Consider the following 17566-nt stretch of genomic DNA (forward strand, 5'->3'; position numbering starts at 1 on the left):
CTGGCAGGGGAGCGTGGCCACGTAGCTAACAGTGCGATGTGAGGGGAATTTAGGTCTGTAACTCCCGGATGTGGCCCTAGGAGTAGGGGCGTGGGGAGCCTGTGCCTCCCCCTTTCCTCCACCCCTAGTCTGGAATGTGAAATGGCTGGAGAGCCACCCCACAGCACGAGGACGAGGACGGGCCACACCTTAGAGATGGCGAAATGGAAAGTTGTTAGAAGGGAGTCACAGAGGGCTGTGAAAACCACAATTGTGAAACCACAATTGTGAAACCACAGTGTTAGTTCTCACCTACCTACACACAAACTTTCATGTAAAGGACAAGGGAAAAACACTTCAGTCTTCTGTAAGCTGATGTTATTTTGGGTCTCATTTACACAGCGTTATGAATAATGGTGTGAGGTGCGGGGTGCAGTGAAGTGTTGATAAAAACAACATCCAAGGAGCTGGCCCTTTACTGCATGTAGCACCGAGGCCACAACAGGACACATTCAATCTGGTTTTTACCTTATAGAGAGCTGCCTGAATTCTGGTGGTGAAATGGGAGAGCAAAGGGCATCCAAAATGATCATTTTCCAGTTAACCATAATCATAATGAATAGCTTACCTTTTTCTTGCTACAGTATATTTGCCATTTTTTCTCTGCTGGAAGTGCAAACATGGCTTCCCTGTGTTTGTCTGTGAGGTCAAGTTCATCCTGAGAAGAAAAATAATAATAATTATTTCACAGATTAAATGTTATTCCTATAAGGGAAGTTATCGGCATTATCAGGGTGAGAAAACAACACCAACACATATTTAAATGAACTTGGGAAGAACCAAGAAGCTAAGTATAGGTGTATGTTACCAGCACGAAGAAAGCAGGTCCTTGGCCTGGGGCTAGGCACCAAGCACAGTAAGAGGGACAGGCACAGCCCTACATTTACTGAAGGGTAGGGAAAGGGGGCTGAACACAGGCAGAACTGTTCTGGGCCACCTTGTACTGCTGCAGAGGGTCCATCGAGCATTAAAGGCCTTTAAAGCTCCAGAGGGTCCATCGAACATTAAAGGCCTTTAAAACTCCAGAGCTTGGAAGGATTTAATCGTATTGCAGATGAGGGTTTGGTAAGGATGGCTCCACAAACAGTGACTAGCAGGATGGGCCCTGAGGGACATGATGAGAGGGGTGGAGGAACAGAACCAAAGGCTGGGATATGGTAATGGATTGGAGTGTTTGCGGGGGACACTGACCAGCTTAGCTGAAGCACTGGGTTTATGCAAAGAATCATCAGGTGAAAGGTTTGAGAGGTAAGGAGTGACTTGTTGGTGGAAAATCTTAAATGCCAGATTAAGGAGCTTATTTTCTTGACCAAGAAGAGCCACTGAAGGTTCTGAGCAAGGGAGTGACATCTGCATCCCCATAAGCATCACCAAAAGCATCATCAATATTTATTAAGTACTTTAAGTGTCAAGCCTTGTGCAGGCATTTTCTCATTTAAGCTCTCACAACAACCCTAAGAATTCCACTCATGATTACATCCTCGGTGTAGTAATAATACCTGTTGTAATACAGCTGGGGGAGATGATGGCAGAAGGTTGGGTAAGTAAACTCCTCAAAGACCACACACCTGGTAAATGATGGGGCTGAGGTTTCGGCCTGGAGCCACCCGACTCCAGAGCCCAGACTCAGCCTCTCAGGTCAGGGTCTGGAACATTAATATTATAGTGGTGAGCAGCTTAGATTGGACCCTAACAGAAAGCAATTTATGAGCATCCATAACTAATGAACAACAAGGGGATAATGACTGTAAAGTGCATAGAGAATAGTTCTTGGCATTTGATAACTCAATCCATGGTCAACATTATTATTGGTATTGAGCGTCTGGTACATTTTTATCCCTATAGGGAAAGTTAAATCTAGTTAAGGGCAGCAGATTGATGGGTGTGAGACATATTTTAAATTGCTATAAATTAAGGCACAATAATGAGGTTCAAATATCTGAGGCGTATAATGCCTTTGGGGTGTATCTGCAGCTCTGCCACTCGTGAACAACAGCCTCCCATCTTATACCCCTACCTTCACTGGGTCATCAAGTCCTATCATTTCTTCCTTGAAAAATCTCACAGTTTTTCCCTTTGTTTTGTTTCCAATGAAACTACCCAAACTTATGCCCTAATCACCTCTCCTTTGGCTCTGGCACCAGCCTTCCCACAGTTCCGCCTTGCCCTTTCCACCCTTCCCACAGCATGGCCACAGATACATTACAGCAGCGGTTCTCAGACTTGAGTGAGCAACAGAATCACCTGGAAGGCTCCTTCCATCACTGATCGCCTAGCGTTGAGGACTGAGCAGGGGGGAGCAAGTGCAAAATGTCATTAGTTCCACACTGCCTGCAAAATTAATTATATATCCCTCAGCCTGTCTTTTGAGGTCTTCTATTTATAACCCCAACTTAATTTACCAGGCTTGCTTCTGGTTATCCCCTTATGCCCTATCCTGTTAACACCTGCACCTCCAGAGCCTAGCCACGCAAGGTCTGACACATGCTGGCTGCCAGGGGAAATTCTTCATCTCATTAAGCCTCTGCTTCCTCACCTCCAGGATGGGCGTGTCATTTCTCTGGCAGGGCTGGATGAAGATTTGCAACATCAACTCAGCAGGCAGCAATGCCTGGCACAGGCAGGGGCAACCTTACTGCAGTTAGATCTCTCAACCTTTAAATACAAATCAGGGGCTATTTTCTTTTAAGAGCAAGGTCAACAGTTAAGTCATTAAAACACACACCCACACACTATTACACCCTAACCACAAGAAATTAGTTAAGAATTTCAACAATGGAAAACCAGGGAAGGAATGAAAAATATTTACAGAAAATTGCATTATAAGGGAACATGTTAAAAATGTTAAAATTTTGGTGTGCAACCATTATATATGTGAACTAATTATTTTTCTTCCTTTCTTCCTTTTTTAATTTCCTGTAAGTTACACCTGCTCTCACGTATTAATGAATGGGGGGAAAATGGTGACATAAATCACTTCCCAACAATTAGGGTTTTCTGGGAGCAGGGGTCAGGTCAGTTATTCAAAGAGCTTGATGATACAGTGCTTAATCTGGGGGAAAGGATTGTGACTTGTGAGAGAGAACAGTGCTATTAATACTGCTTCCTTTACTACACTTCAGCACTGTGTTTTTCCTCACTGAACAGAGGTTCGAAGAAATGTGTAAATCCTAAAAACCTAGAAACTCACGGCAAAGAGGATTAATATTACCATATTTTGCTATTAGAGACCTTCTGCTTCTGCTGAGACACAGAAATGACCAAGCTTGAATTGAGAGGACTCAGTTGAACTAGGACTTAAGGGCAGATGGCTCCAGGCAAGGAGAGAATTTCCATAAAATAAAAAAATTAAAAACTGCTATAGGTCCTCTGGATATAATTTGGGATTATAGTAAGAAAATGGGAAGGAATACACAGGTAGTGATAATAGTAATAGCTAACAATTTTTGAGCACTTTCTGTGCGCTTAATAGTAGCGTTTTATATGGATTAATCTAGTTTTTTCCTCACAATAATCCTATAAAGTGGGTAATATTACCCCACTTTCCAGGAAGCTGAATCAGAGAGATTAAACAGCCTGCTCAAGGTAACAAGCTAGTAAATGGTGGAGGAGGAACTTGAGGCTAGACTGTCTGGGTCCAGAGCCATGTGCTTAACCACTAGCCTATTATTCTATCAATCATTCAACAGGTGGGTAGAGCCATGACACTGATGCTAATAGGAAAATGCATCCATGAGCTGCACTCACGGCCTGCTGGGCCTGCTGACTGTCTGTTCGCACGAAGAGGAGGATTTTGTTGTCAGACATCCCTGAGTTCCAGGTCTGGCTCTTACGGATTATGTAACCTTCAACAGGTGACTTAACCTCTGAACTTCAATTTCTTCACCTCAAACATGAGAATAATATATATCTGATAGCCTTCTCTCAAGCAACCAAATTCATGCAACCAAAACATTTTTTGAGTGTCTACTAAATGTTAGGCATTGTAGATGCAGGGGGTAGAAAGGTATCACAGAGCTCATGTGCTCGAGGCGGCAGAAGGGGAATCAAATAATCACACAGTCCGAGGGACGGTCACACGGAGCTGAGCTGTGAGAACCCACTTACTGTGGGGAGAGGTGGGGCGGTGAAGGCTGTGAGTGGACTGAAGGTAGACCTGAGAAATGAATAGGAATTAAATAGGTAAAAAGCACTGCAGACAGTGAATGAACAGCAACCTTGCAGGCCACTGTGAGCTTTGGTCTTTATCTTGAGAGCAATCAGAGGTCACTGGTAGATCTGAGCAAGGAGAGTGACACAGATTAAATAATAATTGGGAGTGCCTAGGCACAATGCCCAGAGTGTAATGAGACCCCCATCTCTCCATTCCAAAAGTATCTCTGCTCTGACTCATTCCGTTTTAATAATATGGCTGAAACAAGCATGCAAGATTCTAAGAGACTATCACACAGCCTTAGAGATCAATCAACACCTACTCGATGTCCTACCCATTCCAGGACCGTGTCCAGACATTACAAAGGATGCAAAGATGAATAACAGACCTGGATCTCATGGAATTCAGGTTCTAGTTAGGAAGACAAGAGGGCAGAAGGCTTCGACAGCTCCTCTCCTTAGGATAAAGTCCAAATTCCTTAGCTGGTAGGTAGGGCCCTTCATGGTATGGCCTTTGCTGACTTGCCCCACCTTGCTGCCCAGGCTGTCACCTCCCCCCCCCTCCCCTCCCCCACCACCAGCAGCCACCTTTCAGCACGTGGGATCACAAGTTGCCCATTTTTGAATCTTTTGCACATGCTGTTCCCTTTTCCTAGAGAGCCCTTCCCACCATGTCTAAGAATCAATCCTGTTTATCTAAGCTTTTTCAAGGGATCTGCTAATCCCCCCAGGAACTCTACCCTGACTTTCCTGGGGTGGGCAGCCCCTCTCTGCTCTCCTAACCTTATGGCATTTATCACATTGCTGCAGTTATGTGATCAGCATGTATGACTCCCTTTCTAGACTCATCCCCAGGGGGCAGGAATGAAATTTGTTCTGTTCATTTTCGCATTAATTGCCAGTCCCCAAAACAATATCTGACGTAGCTGGATTGCAAAGAAAAAAGTAAGGTTAGGGAAGGTGGGGCAGCTGGGAAGGAAGGAGAGGGGATTACTGTGGGACATAGTGAAGATCAATGAGTTTCGAAGATTAAAACCCATTCTTTTCTCTTTTTTGCAGTAAGATGTACGTACAGTAAATGTACACTCCTAAGTATACAGTTTTCAAGTTTGGCAAAGCTTTACACTGAAGTGGTTTTTGCACTTTACGTGTCTGAAACTGCTTGTGCCATTGTACAACTGCTTCTCCCACGGGCAATATATGGCAGTTCCAGTTACTCCACATTCGCACAAACATTTGGTGCTGCATCTTTCTAATTTTAGCCATCCTAGTTTATGTGGTGTCTAAATGCAGTTTTAATTTGCATTTTCCTGATGACAACTGATGCTGAATATACCTTTTCACAAGTTCACATGCCGTTCATATGCATTCTTTTATGAGGTATCTACTCAAATCTTTTGCTCATTTCTGAGTTGTCTGTCTTATTGTTGCAAAACATGTCCTTTGTCAGAGGTATGTACTGAAGAGTATTTTGCCTCACCTGTGTCTTTTCATTTTGTTAACAGTCTATTTTGATCACTAAGTGTTTTTTTATAAAATATAACTTATTATTTCTTTTAGAGTTAGTGCTTTTTGTCTTCTGCAAGAAATCTTTGCAAGTTGCAGATCAAAAAAAATATTCTATGGTTTCTTATGGAAGCTGCTAGCTTTAGTTTTACCTTCTGTGTTTGAAGCTACACCCCATCTCACAGACACCACTCTTGGGGTCATTCTCTGGTTACAAAATGGATGGATTGCTTTTGCCTTCTTTCTTTTCCAGATACTTGCACTCATTTAGATACACTGCTGGGCAAGTTGGGGAATGGAAGCACAATTAATGCAAGGAGGAAAAATAACAGAGTACAAACTAATTTGAAATCATCTCACACATTAGTTTCTTCAAAGCTATGAAATTACTTCAATGTAATATTACAAAAGAATTTTTCATTTTGATAATTAACTCAAATACTGAAAGAGGCAATCATGGAAAACAAAACAATTAGGATCACTGTACCTCAGATAGTATCTCTTTACATGAATTTTTTAAGGAAAAAAAGTCAATCTATAGAGACAGAAAGAAGATCAGTGGTTGCCTGGGGCCATAGGCAGGAGCAGAGACAGACTGCAAATGGACACAAGAGGAGATGAGGTGATGGAACTGTTCTAGAACTGGATTGTGGTGATGGTTGCAAAACTGTATAAATTTAGAAAAATGCACTGAACCGTACACTTACAATGGGTCCATTCTACGGCTTGTAAATTATATCTCAATAAAGTTCTAAAAAAAAAAAAAAAATCAAGCCTGGTTGTTGGAGCCCCAGGAAAACAAAGAATTCAGAGTAGAGAAAATAGAGCCTTGTGTACACAGTAAGGAAAGAAAATTCTGGTTGAACATTAGATAAACCGACGAATTGCTTTAGAAGAGAAACTGATTGAAAACAAATGTATGAAGAGGAGGGAAAGGGAAAAAGCAGAGCTCTTTAGTGTAAGTAGTTCAACTTGGGAAATGGGACAACTTCAGATACAATTATTGTTTGAAACCGTGATCACTTCCATGAAATATTCCTGTCCTTTCCTTGGAAATTACATAGATTCTATTAGTATGCAGTCCACGTAGGCCAGGAGATAGGCAATGTTTCCCCCAATGTCCCTTAACATTAAATTAGGTGATAGGTTAATATTAATGATTGAAGTCCTGAAGAACATTTTCAGTGTTTTTTGTTTTTCCTGAGTGGTGGACTAGAGAAGACTATTGGCTCCTCTGCGGGTCAATAGCCAAGTTTTTCACTAAGATTAACAAACAAATGTAGTTATTAGCCCAACCTCCATCCCAGTTGCTTTTAGATCACCTTACTTTTACTTTTTACCTCTCACCTTACTTTTTTTTTTTTTTTTTCTTTTTGCAATCCAGCTATGTCAGATATTGTTTTGGGGATTGGCAATTAATGCAAAGATGAATAGCATAAATTTAGTTCCTGCTACTATACCTAAGACTGGGATGGCCTAGCTCCTTTCATCGGCCAAAGAATTTTTTTTTTCATATTATTCTTTCTTGGACAGAGTTTTAAAAGTTAAAGGAAAATGATTTAGCAAATGAAAGAAAAAGAAACATCAGCACCAAGCATCACTCCTCTCCACAGAAAGCTCAAGTTTCTTAAAAACTGAAAGCAACGAATAAAACGCTAAAGGCTTTTCTTCTTGGGGAAGATATCAATTATGTTTTTCATAACTTTATAAAATATTTCATATAGTTATAATATCTTGGAGAAAAGGTAATAATTAGACATTTTTTTATTAAGAAGAAAAAACTCTGAAGGAAGCCCAGCTGCAGGAACTAAAATTCTAGGTTTCATCCCTAACAAAGCATATTATCAAGCCCCACTTCTAAAAGATTCTGTACAAAGAAACCCCACCAGTCCTACACTCTAGAGTAAGCAGGCAGCTCTATAGAGAAATCTATTTAAATCAGAAAACAATTGGCACAGTACAAATCTAAGGAAATGGATTGATTTGCTAAATAAAGCAAGGGAAGGAATTTTGAGATAATATACAATAAGGGTCTTGAATGAGTTGAAAAGCTCTTGTCAGAGATGTGAGCTAAACTGAAATATGGGATTATTTATAACACCTTCAGTCCAATATTTAATATTTATTCTTTGAAAATCTACCACGTCAATAGATTTCAGTAAGCCAACAACAAGTGAGTTTCCAGCTAACAAGAGAAATCTCTAATAAAGGAACTCAGGATTTCTATTTCTAATGAGTTAAGCTAACTCTATATTCACACAGAAGTAGGAAGACATATGATGAACGCTGGGAGAAATGGAGATTAAAAAAATGAGGAGAAGGCTTCCCTGGTGGCGCAGTGGTTGAGAGTTCGCCTGCCGATGCAGGGGACACGGGTTCGTGCCCCGGTCCGGGAAGATCCCACATGCCGCGGAGCGGCTGCTCCCGGGAGCCATGGCCGCTGAGCCTGCGCGTCCGGAGCCTGTGCTCCGCAACGAGAGAGGCCACAACAGTGAGAGGCCCGCGTATCAAAAAAAAAAAAAAAAAAAAAGAGGAGAGGGAGAAGCTAAGACAGGTCCTTGGGGTCACCCTGCCAATCAACTCATTGTTTTGTATGTGTTTCTGTTTTGGGTTGTTTGGGTTTCTTGTTTTGGCTTGCTTTGTTTGGTTTTGGTTTTGGTTTTTAAACAGTCCCTGACAAGGTAATCATCCATCTGACTCACTGTATAGAGCTCACAGAATTTTCAACATTTTATTATTCACACAAGGCTAACTTTTCTCCTTCAAATTAAATACACCAGGTATTTACCCACAGCAAATGGGCCCAAGTCACCCATCCTAACCCCACCCACCAAAGGTTTCCCACATGCCCAGCAAGCAGCAGCCCCCTGGGGTTCACCTCACATACACCCAACACCAGCAGTGCCTTCCCTGGATTTAGCCCTCTCCCTCGTCCACCCTCGCCTCCCATCCCACAACTCAACACCACCAGATATAAGTCAAACCCTCTCAGAGGGACGAGTGAACAGGCCTGAAGTCACATGACACGGTGAGAAGTACCACATCACGGGGAAAAGGCCAGACAAGGCCGTGGAGGGCTGAAGGGTGACACTGTGGCAACAAAAAGATTACCCTTTTATAAACGGATGGAGAAAAGGTATTATTCAGCTGTACTAAATCATTAAATTTATGAACATCCAGCCTTACCACAGCAAATGACCTTCGCATCAAGGAGTCATGAATTGACATCACAGCTCTTAAAATTTAACCACGATGACCCTGAGAACAGTATTTTATTTTCATAGAAGTGGTTTGGAAACCTGAAAGTTAGATACGACTTTTGTTTGTTTAAACAGAGGTGCATTCAGTGAATTATTACCTATTCCTAACCAGTCAGGAAAGACATAAATGGAAAACAACGGAGAGTATTAAGTCCCAAAAGGGATGTGTACACACAGAGAACAAACCTTGAAGGTTTTCAGCCTGTACGATTTCTGTCATTACACAAAATACCACAATGTGACTCACCACCACCTACACAACAAGGTTCTCTGTGTCTGATAGAAGTGTTTTCATTCGATATATTAAAAAAAAAGAAGTGAGAAATCCCACAAGCAAAGGGTGACTAATAGAAATAATTTTTAGTACCTCACTATCCATGGTTAATTGTTTTATACTATTTCCTTTCCTACTTTTAATAGTAGGCAATGCAAACTATCCAGTTTGCTAGATGAAGTCTGCTGCTAAACCTGTAGCCTTCTTATTTGGCTTCCTTGCGTTATTTCAACTAGAAACTCATTAGAGTAACTTTAATTTTTAATTAGTCTGCATCACCAGCAGCTTTCCAGTAATCTAAAATAAATAACTCTGTTCTAAACATACGTTAAAATCATCTCCCACTACCCATCCAGCCACCCAAATTTCCAATTTTTATATTTATAATCTAATACAACTTCTGTTGACAAGGCTTAATTGAGAGAATTTCTAAGCAGTGTTTTCCTAAGTGAATGGAGGGACTTTGTCTCCTGAGACACAGAATCAGCTTATAGAGTGACAGATGAGAGAGGCACCCTAAGGCCCCGTGGACAACTGTGAAGCCAAGTTCCATACACGTCCCCCTCCCTCAGTGACACCAGCACTGCTATCGCCCAGACCCCTCCCCACCAGCTCAGCATGTCCTCCAGAGACTTGTTGGGCAGCTCAGCTGACACTTTTAAGTTTTAATTGGGTCAAAAGATATCTAGCACAATGAGTCTCTTCCCACACTGCAGCTATTTATTTATTTTACTATGTAATATAAGGTAGAGAGACTGTTCAGGACAGAAAATATTTCTTAGACATTATCACCCTTAGCCTTGTAATCTACTATCCTTCATGCCAGCCACTCTGGTGCTCACACAGTAACTGACAACCAAATGAAGATGAGTAAACAGAATGACAATGGGTGGGTAGGGATGTAGGAAGAGTGCAGCAATCAGCCCAAATCTATCACGACTACTTCAAGAATAATTCAAAATAGGAACCCAATTGCTGGATGATTCAGCCATCATTAATTCCTGCACACACACATGCATACATTCACTCAAATACATCCTGAGCATCTCATGTGCAATCCTTCAGTAGTAAGTTACTCATCCAGGCCACATGCATTTACTGAGCATTGATTCTGGGCCAGGTACTGCTCTGGGGATCCTGAGAGTGAAAAAGCCAGATAGGATGCCTGTACCATTCTGCTCTCTGAATGCAAAGAGGCATGTCCACAGTGGATTTAACATAATGAGTGTCCATATGTGAATAAACTCAAACCAATTGTTTAAAAGATGGCAAAGGACTTGCTTTTTCTTCTATATCTGAGAAATACCCATCTTTTCTGAAAACAACCCATGCATATATTCTAAGTGAGCTTCCAGTCATTTGGTTCAGTTTAGTTCTTAAATATTATATTGTGTAATGAAATAAACATCTAGCAGCTGTAGGATGTTTCCAGTAGATTCATTTAAAATTGGACAAGAGGGGGGAAATTCCTTTTTTAGGAATCTCGTTTTTAAAAATATGTATTATATATATTACATATATATATATTTTTTCCTTCATCCATGAGCCAGAAAATCATAACTAAAAGATGTAGCTGGTACTGAGCTCCTACAACACGAATCAAGAAACAGTTTGAAATTCCAGAGGAATTCTAGGAATTGAAGGTAGAGGATAGGGGATTCCAATCACAGCAGATAAAAAAAGAGTTGAGGACAGTTTACAACTGAAATACACGATCCATGTATTGGGCATTCACCTCCCGCAGGCCATGTGACATATGTTTTGTGAGAGGCAAGTGGTGTTTAAGTGATTCTCAGTGCATCAATAGATATTCTCAAGTGCAGTTATTTGTACAAACTAGCCATTACTGAAACACATTTTCAAAATTACACTTGAAAGCTTACCTAAACCACACTACTTATGGAGATCAAATTATCCTTCCAGTCTTTAAAACCTATATTGGTTTGTATGGGGACACGTAAAGAGTTGGCAAGTAGCGCAGTTTGCTGACTTTGTGTAACTCGCACATGGTAGCCTGAGGATTAAGTTAAACAATCAGATTTTAAGTTGTAGCCAAAAGCTAAGTAGATACATACCGCTCAGCGTCTCTTTAGGACTCCTAATAATGAAAATCATCAAGGCCAAGGGGACTCATAACCATTTTCTCAATAACATTATCAGTTCAGAGATGGTTTTACAGTATTTGTATTAAAATAAATAAATAAATAAATAAAGGTTTCATGTTTCTTTCCTCCATCTCTCCCCGCGTCCCCACCCCCATTTCAGTCCCTAATCTAAATTAAGAAGCACCCAGAAATAAAGGGACTGATAACAAACTATCTAACATGAAGTAAAAAATGTAAATGGAGAAAAGGACATTTGGAATGGTCTTGATGAGATAAGATATAAATTTAGGACTAGAAGGAGTAAAATGGTTTTGTGGTTTTATCTTAAGCGTTCCTGGATTTGTTTTTGTGAATCAGAAGATTGAAGAAAACTTTGAAAACCATCTTGACCATCTTACTGTCTCTAAGCAGACAGGACCTCAACCAGTACAAAGAAGTGTATACTGTCCATTGGGATGAAGATCTACTGCCAATCCTACTTGATTCCTGGATTTATTACAAAGTTCTGTTCAAAAGTACAATAGATAAAAGCAAGCGAAACCACCTATATCCACATCCCCTGTATGGCAGATCATCAGGTGTTCTCAGGGCCTAAATAATTTGTTTATAAAGTTCTGGGTTTAGGATTGTTTTGGTGTCACCTTTAAATTGACTGTATATTGGCAGTAGTTCACATCTACCCCATAGGAATTTTAGCACTGAACACATTTAAGCCCATATCTACACTCCCACTTCCCTTTGTGATGTATTACATGTTTTCATACTGTTCCAAACATTTTTCTATGAACCCATCAAGTTGATTTATCCAAAAATGCAACAGTGTCAAGGGAATATCTACTCAGTATTTTTTTTCTTCTCTGTCAACTAACTATGTGCTTTAGATAAACAGGATTTTCTCTTTTGACTTTTATAGGTTTGTCAATTGAAAAAACAAAATTAACCTCATGGAAATTGAACAATTTTGATATCAATTCCTTCATTAGACTACGATTTTTGGCTTCTAGACAACTGAACATTTTGAGACTATTCTAGATATATCTTTGAAGTCTTTATACAGTCTGATTTCCTCTGCTTAATTACCAAGCAATCCTTTACACTCCAATTAAGAACAACAGATTAAAAATATGACTTCTTACAAGCAGTTTTTTGGTTCTTCTATCAGGTTAATATCAAATGTTCCTGCTACCCAATTTTTTCATCTTTCTTGGAGACAAGGAACTGAATAGCTCCTGCAAGAAACTTTCTATTCTTATTCATGGTCTTCGTATAAAAGGCAAGTTTTAAAAATAAACAGATAAAAAGTGTTGAAACTTTTCATCAATTCTGGTGATAATGGAAAAATTTTATTATTAAAGAGCGCTTAAAATAGCCCTAGTAATAAAAGAAATTATGTTGATAGCCTGAGAAGATTGGTACCAATTCACATGGCTAGTAAAAGAACAAAATCTGAACACTAGTAAATCATAAGACTAACTTTGATTCCTGTAGCTCTTTTCATACCAAAGTGACTTCAGAACATAATGAAAAATGAAGAGATTACTGATGTAGGTTCCCAAGGGAATTCATCTGGCACAGCTTACCTTGACTGTGAATTCATCTAACTCTGATACATCAACTAAATCCTCTCATTCCTACTTTCTTCATTTCTCAAAGTCTATTCTGGTTACTAATGTTGAGAGTGTCCTCAGGACTTAATAACAATAAAACCGACCCATACTAAGTTATTATATTTATGAACATACAAATCTTCTCATTATCCACCATCACTATCTTCCCCATTGAGATGTTAACTTTTGTTGACAGTCCTCAATTGCATAAAAGGTGATCATTAATAAATTTCTCAATAAGTTTCTTTAAAATAATTTATGTTTCCTGGAAGGCACAGCACTATATAACAAATTATCCCAGAACATTAGACCCATTGGCCAAATAAATGGTAGACTAAACACTGAATTTGAAAGAAGGCAGATTAATCAGGAAACACTGTAAATGGAAATGGTAACATTGCAGGCTTAGGAAAACTTGGGTCCACACTGCCTGTTATTCCCAACTAGCTATAAATTCACAGTGAGGTACTATATTCGAAAGGAAAGTTTTCCTCTGGTCAGTCTGTGAAACTGATTCCAAGTACCATTCTAAAATAATGATCATACTTGTCATAAACCTGGTTTTGCACCTAAAACCTCACCCAGGAAAAGCAGTTGTACATTCTGATGTTTCACAAGGCAAGAGAACTGAGGGAACCTGTGAGGAGATACCAGTTCCAATATGGCTGTTCCTGTGAAATATTCTGCAGGATACCCTTAGCCCATCAACTCTTGGCATATTCAGGAGTCTATGTATTTGGATAGAAAATTGGAAGGGAGCTCTTAGTAAATTCTCTTTCCTTTCCATTTCAAAATTAAAGTAGGCAGAGGAGGTAAGCATTGAAACAAGGCATCTCACCTCAACAACTGGACTCAACGGAAAACATACTCAGAATCTACCCAAGGAGACATGACACTTTTTGCTAAAACTTACTGATACCTCAGTAAGAGATGTCAGTAAGAGACTGCAATGAGCAAGGGTTATTTTTGTAAATATAACCAGACAGCAAAATATTTTTACGTACTTTGGTATATTTAGTTCATTGAGAAAACCTGTAAGAAAGCAGAGGTACTGTCCTTTGGTTCAAATAAGAATCTGAGATATATAATTAAATCAACACAACCATCCCCACCCCCTTTTCCTGGCTCTCAGAACCCCAATCCACTCAGGCTCCTATTTCACACTCCATCCACACTGAACTTTCAGTTCCTTGAGCTTTCCACATTTTCTCTCTCACCCCCCAATCCCATACATGCTGTTTTCACTGTCTGTAACACTCTTTTCTCTCCTTTTCGCCTGGATAATTCCTTCTAGTTTTTCATGTCTTACATTAAATATCACTTCCTCCAGGAAGGCTTCCAAGATCCTTCCACACTAGGTACCTGTGAGGCTTGGGGGTAGGTGTGAGTAAGCAGCATCCTCCTTCCCCAACAAGAATGGAATTAAATGGCAGCTAGGTTAAGAAATCAAGCAAATGGAGATCAAAATACCTTCATTTTCACTCCTGAAAGCTGGGTTAGAGAACCCAACTTTCATCTGTAGACAAGTGGGCTTGCTGAGATTTCAGTGCTGAATTAGACACTTAGCCACCCGTCATGGAGACAGCTGGACAATTGCAAACTCCCCAAGGGGGTTCAAACCTATGAAATTTATAGCACCAAGGGTCACAGAATGTCTGCTTTCTGAAGGCAGGTTGATTTGCAGAGAATTAGAGAAAGGGAGAGAGACTAAGCTATGCATATTCCAAAGAGGAGTTGGAAGAGAAGCTGAGAATGTTACTTCCCAGCAAGAGAGCTAAGAGTGATGGAAATAGAACTTGGGAATCAACTCTCACCTTGTGAAAAAAAGAGGGGAATAAAGGTTCTTCCCCAGGAAAACGTACTGCTGGAGCGGCCCCTCTCACAGCCCTCAGTCACAGTGGATAAGAGTGCCTGTTTTGTTGCCTGTTTCCCCTGCTAGACCTTCCGCCCCACAAAGTCATTAAGGACCAGCTGCCTCAGGGCCTGGCACAGAGCAGGCACTTAACACACACACATACATCAAAAGAATCGATCTGTCAATTAATAACACACTCTTCTGTTTTTCCCCAAGGAAATCTTCCACTGCTAACGTTAAGATGGAAGAAGTTACTTGAACGAGGACAGTGCACAGAGCTATCATCCCCAGCACTCTTCAAATATGTTGGTGGGGATAATCTAAGACCTAAAAACTGTGTAGAAAAGACAAGACTTCAGCTGAATCTTATTTTCTGGGAAAAATGCTGAATCTCAGATTGGTTACATTCTTTTTTTTTTTTTTTTTTTTTTTGCAGTACGCGGGCCTCTCACTGCTGTGGCCTCTCCTGCTGTGGAGCACAGGCTCCAGACGCGCAGGCTCCGCAGCCATGGCTCACGGGCCCAGCCTCTCCGCGGCATGTGGGATCCTCCCGGACCGGGGCACGAACCCGTGTCTCCTGCATCGGCAGGCGGACTCTCAACCACTGCGCCACCAGGGAAGCCCTGGTTACATTCTTGATTTGTGGCTGAGGCAAAGGACAAAGCAGAAGTGGAGAGGGGAGGAGGAGGAGGTAATACAGAAAAAGGATTGATGCTCAAAGGCATAAAATATATGCAGACATCATAATAATGCTCAATATTTTATTTTTAAATATTCCAAATCATTTAAAAATTGTTGGCAAGAAGACTTTATTTCTATTTGGCAACTCTCTCTCTCTCTCTCTCTCTCTCTCTCTCTCTCTCACACACACACACACACACACACACACACACACACACCACATTCCCAACTTACACATCCTCAGTTCTCCAGGAGGTACAGAACCGTTTTAAAAGCAGCTGGTCGACCGGTAGGGAGTGGAAACTAACAAGAGTTGGCAAAGATGTGAAAAATTGGAACTCTCATACACTGCTGGTGGAAATGTAAGATGGTGCAGTGCAGCCACTTTGGAAAACAGTCTGGAAGTTCCTCAAAAGTTATATACAGTGTTATATATGACCCAGAAATCCCACTCTCAGGTATATACCCATGAGAACTGAAACTATATTTCCACATGACAAAACTTGTATATGAACATTTAGAGCAGCAAAACTCATAATAGCTAAAGACTGGCAACAACCCAACTGTCCATCAGCAATGAGTGGATAAACAAAATGTGGTGTGTCCATACAACGGAATTTATTCAACAATAACAAGAAATGAAGTACTGATACATACTACAACTTGGAAAAACCTTGAAAAGATTACACTAACTGAAAGGAGGCAGTTACAAAGGACCACATATTATGATTCCATTTATATGAAATGAGCAGAATAGGCAAACTCACAAAAACAGAGACTAGATTAGTGGCTGCCTGGGGATGATAGGGTTGAGGAGAGGTGGCAAGTGGTGGCTAATGGGTAAGGGAGTTGCTTTTGGGGGTGATGAAAATGTTCTAAAATGTATTGTAGTGATGGGGGCACTACTCTGTGAATGTACCAAAAACCAGTGAATTGTACACTTTACACAGGTGAATTATAGGGTATGTGAATTGTACCTCTACAAAGCTGTTACTGAAAACAAAGCGGGGGGTGGGGGGTGGTATGGGGCAGAGTGTGGGTCTGGGACCTCCAGAAATCACTACATCCTGCGGTTGGACTGCTCCGGACTGCCCCACCTGTGGTAGGGAGACTGTTAGAGTATGAGGCACTGCTCAGGGCTCCCATTCTTTAAAGATTCACACGGCTGACCTCTCACCCACGCCTGCTTTATTTATGAGATTTATGATAAGGGTGCAGTAAGTAATTCTGAAAGCAACCTATTTGGTAACCCTTTAAAATACATCAAAATGAGCGACTCATCAGAAGAGACAAAGGAAACTAGTTTATAACAACCGGCTCTGATGAGATGCTTTCCACCAGATAGAGGCAGAATGGTCTGCAAGTTAGGACCCACACTGGCGTGCTCACAGCAGGCAGATCAGCTTTCAAGAAAAGGAAAAGCCTGAGATATTTGCCCGGGGTGTTGTCCAGGTCCAGAAAATACTTGAACTATCTCCTATCCTTCTCGTTGTACTAGGATGTGGGGTATAAAGCACCCATGACTAGGTGCCAGCCTTTTAAAAGAAGCTGTCTTCTTTAATCTTCACACCAACCCTAGCAGAGAGATGGCATTATCCCCATTTTGTAGGTGAGGAAATAAACTCAAATTCCAATAGAAACCATTTCAGAGGAAGTTACCCTAGGTTGCAGCGTGCTCTGACTCCAGAGGCCACGTGGCCTCCCTCTCCTATGCATGGGCACAGGCAGAACTGCTCCGCGACTAGTCAAGAGAACCCAGGGCAGAGGTTCCCAGTGGCTTTGAGCCCACTTCCTGTGTCACAGGACACCCTTGGCAGTTGGATGGATCCGTGGTCTAAGTCCCTGAAGTCAAGAGTAGACAAAAATCTATCCATCACTCACCAGGACAGATACAAACCTCAAGATAATTTGTTTTCCAATGGTTTGGGCTTAAAGTTCTGGTTTGGCATTGGCTTTTTAGCAACTAACAGCTGTAGGCAATTTTCACACAGAATAAAGACATCAATAAGGCAGAGAGTGGAATTTTCTCCTTTATGAATACAGAACAATGAGCTGTCTTCAAGATGTACATGGAGCTGCCACCACAA

The 17566-nt window shown here is 40.9% G+C and overlaps 1 protein-coding gene across 5 annotated transcripts in view; it reads right to left on the reverse strand.

Annotated features, from left to right (window-relative positions):
* DAAM1 (dishevelled associated activator of morphogenesis 1) overlaps positions 1-17566 on the reverse strand; it is a 179497-nt gene that overhangs the window by 93605 nt on the left and 68326 nt on the right. For all 5 annotated transcript variants that reach the window (XM_065900351.1, XM_065900342.1, XM_065900333.1 and 2 more), the window contains one exon: positions 608-697. In XM_065900351.1, coding sequence (XP_065756423.1) covers positions 608-697 — 90 coding nt within the window. The remainder of the gene's footprint in view (positions 1-607; positions 698-17566) is intronic.

Source organism: Phocoena phocoena, chromosome 2 (genome assembly GCF_963924675.1).
Source record: "Phocoena phocoena chromosome 2, mPhoPho1.1, whole genome shotgun sequence".
Lineage (NCBI taxonomy): Eukaryota > Metazoa > Chordata > Mammalia > Artiodactyla > Phocoenidae > Phocoena > Phocoena phocoena.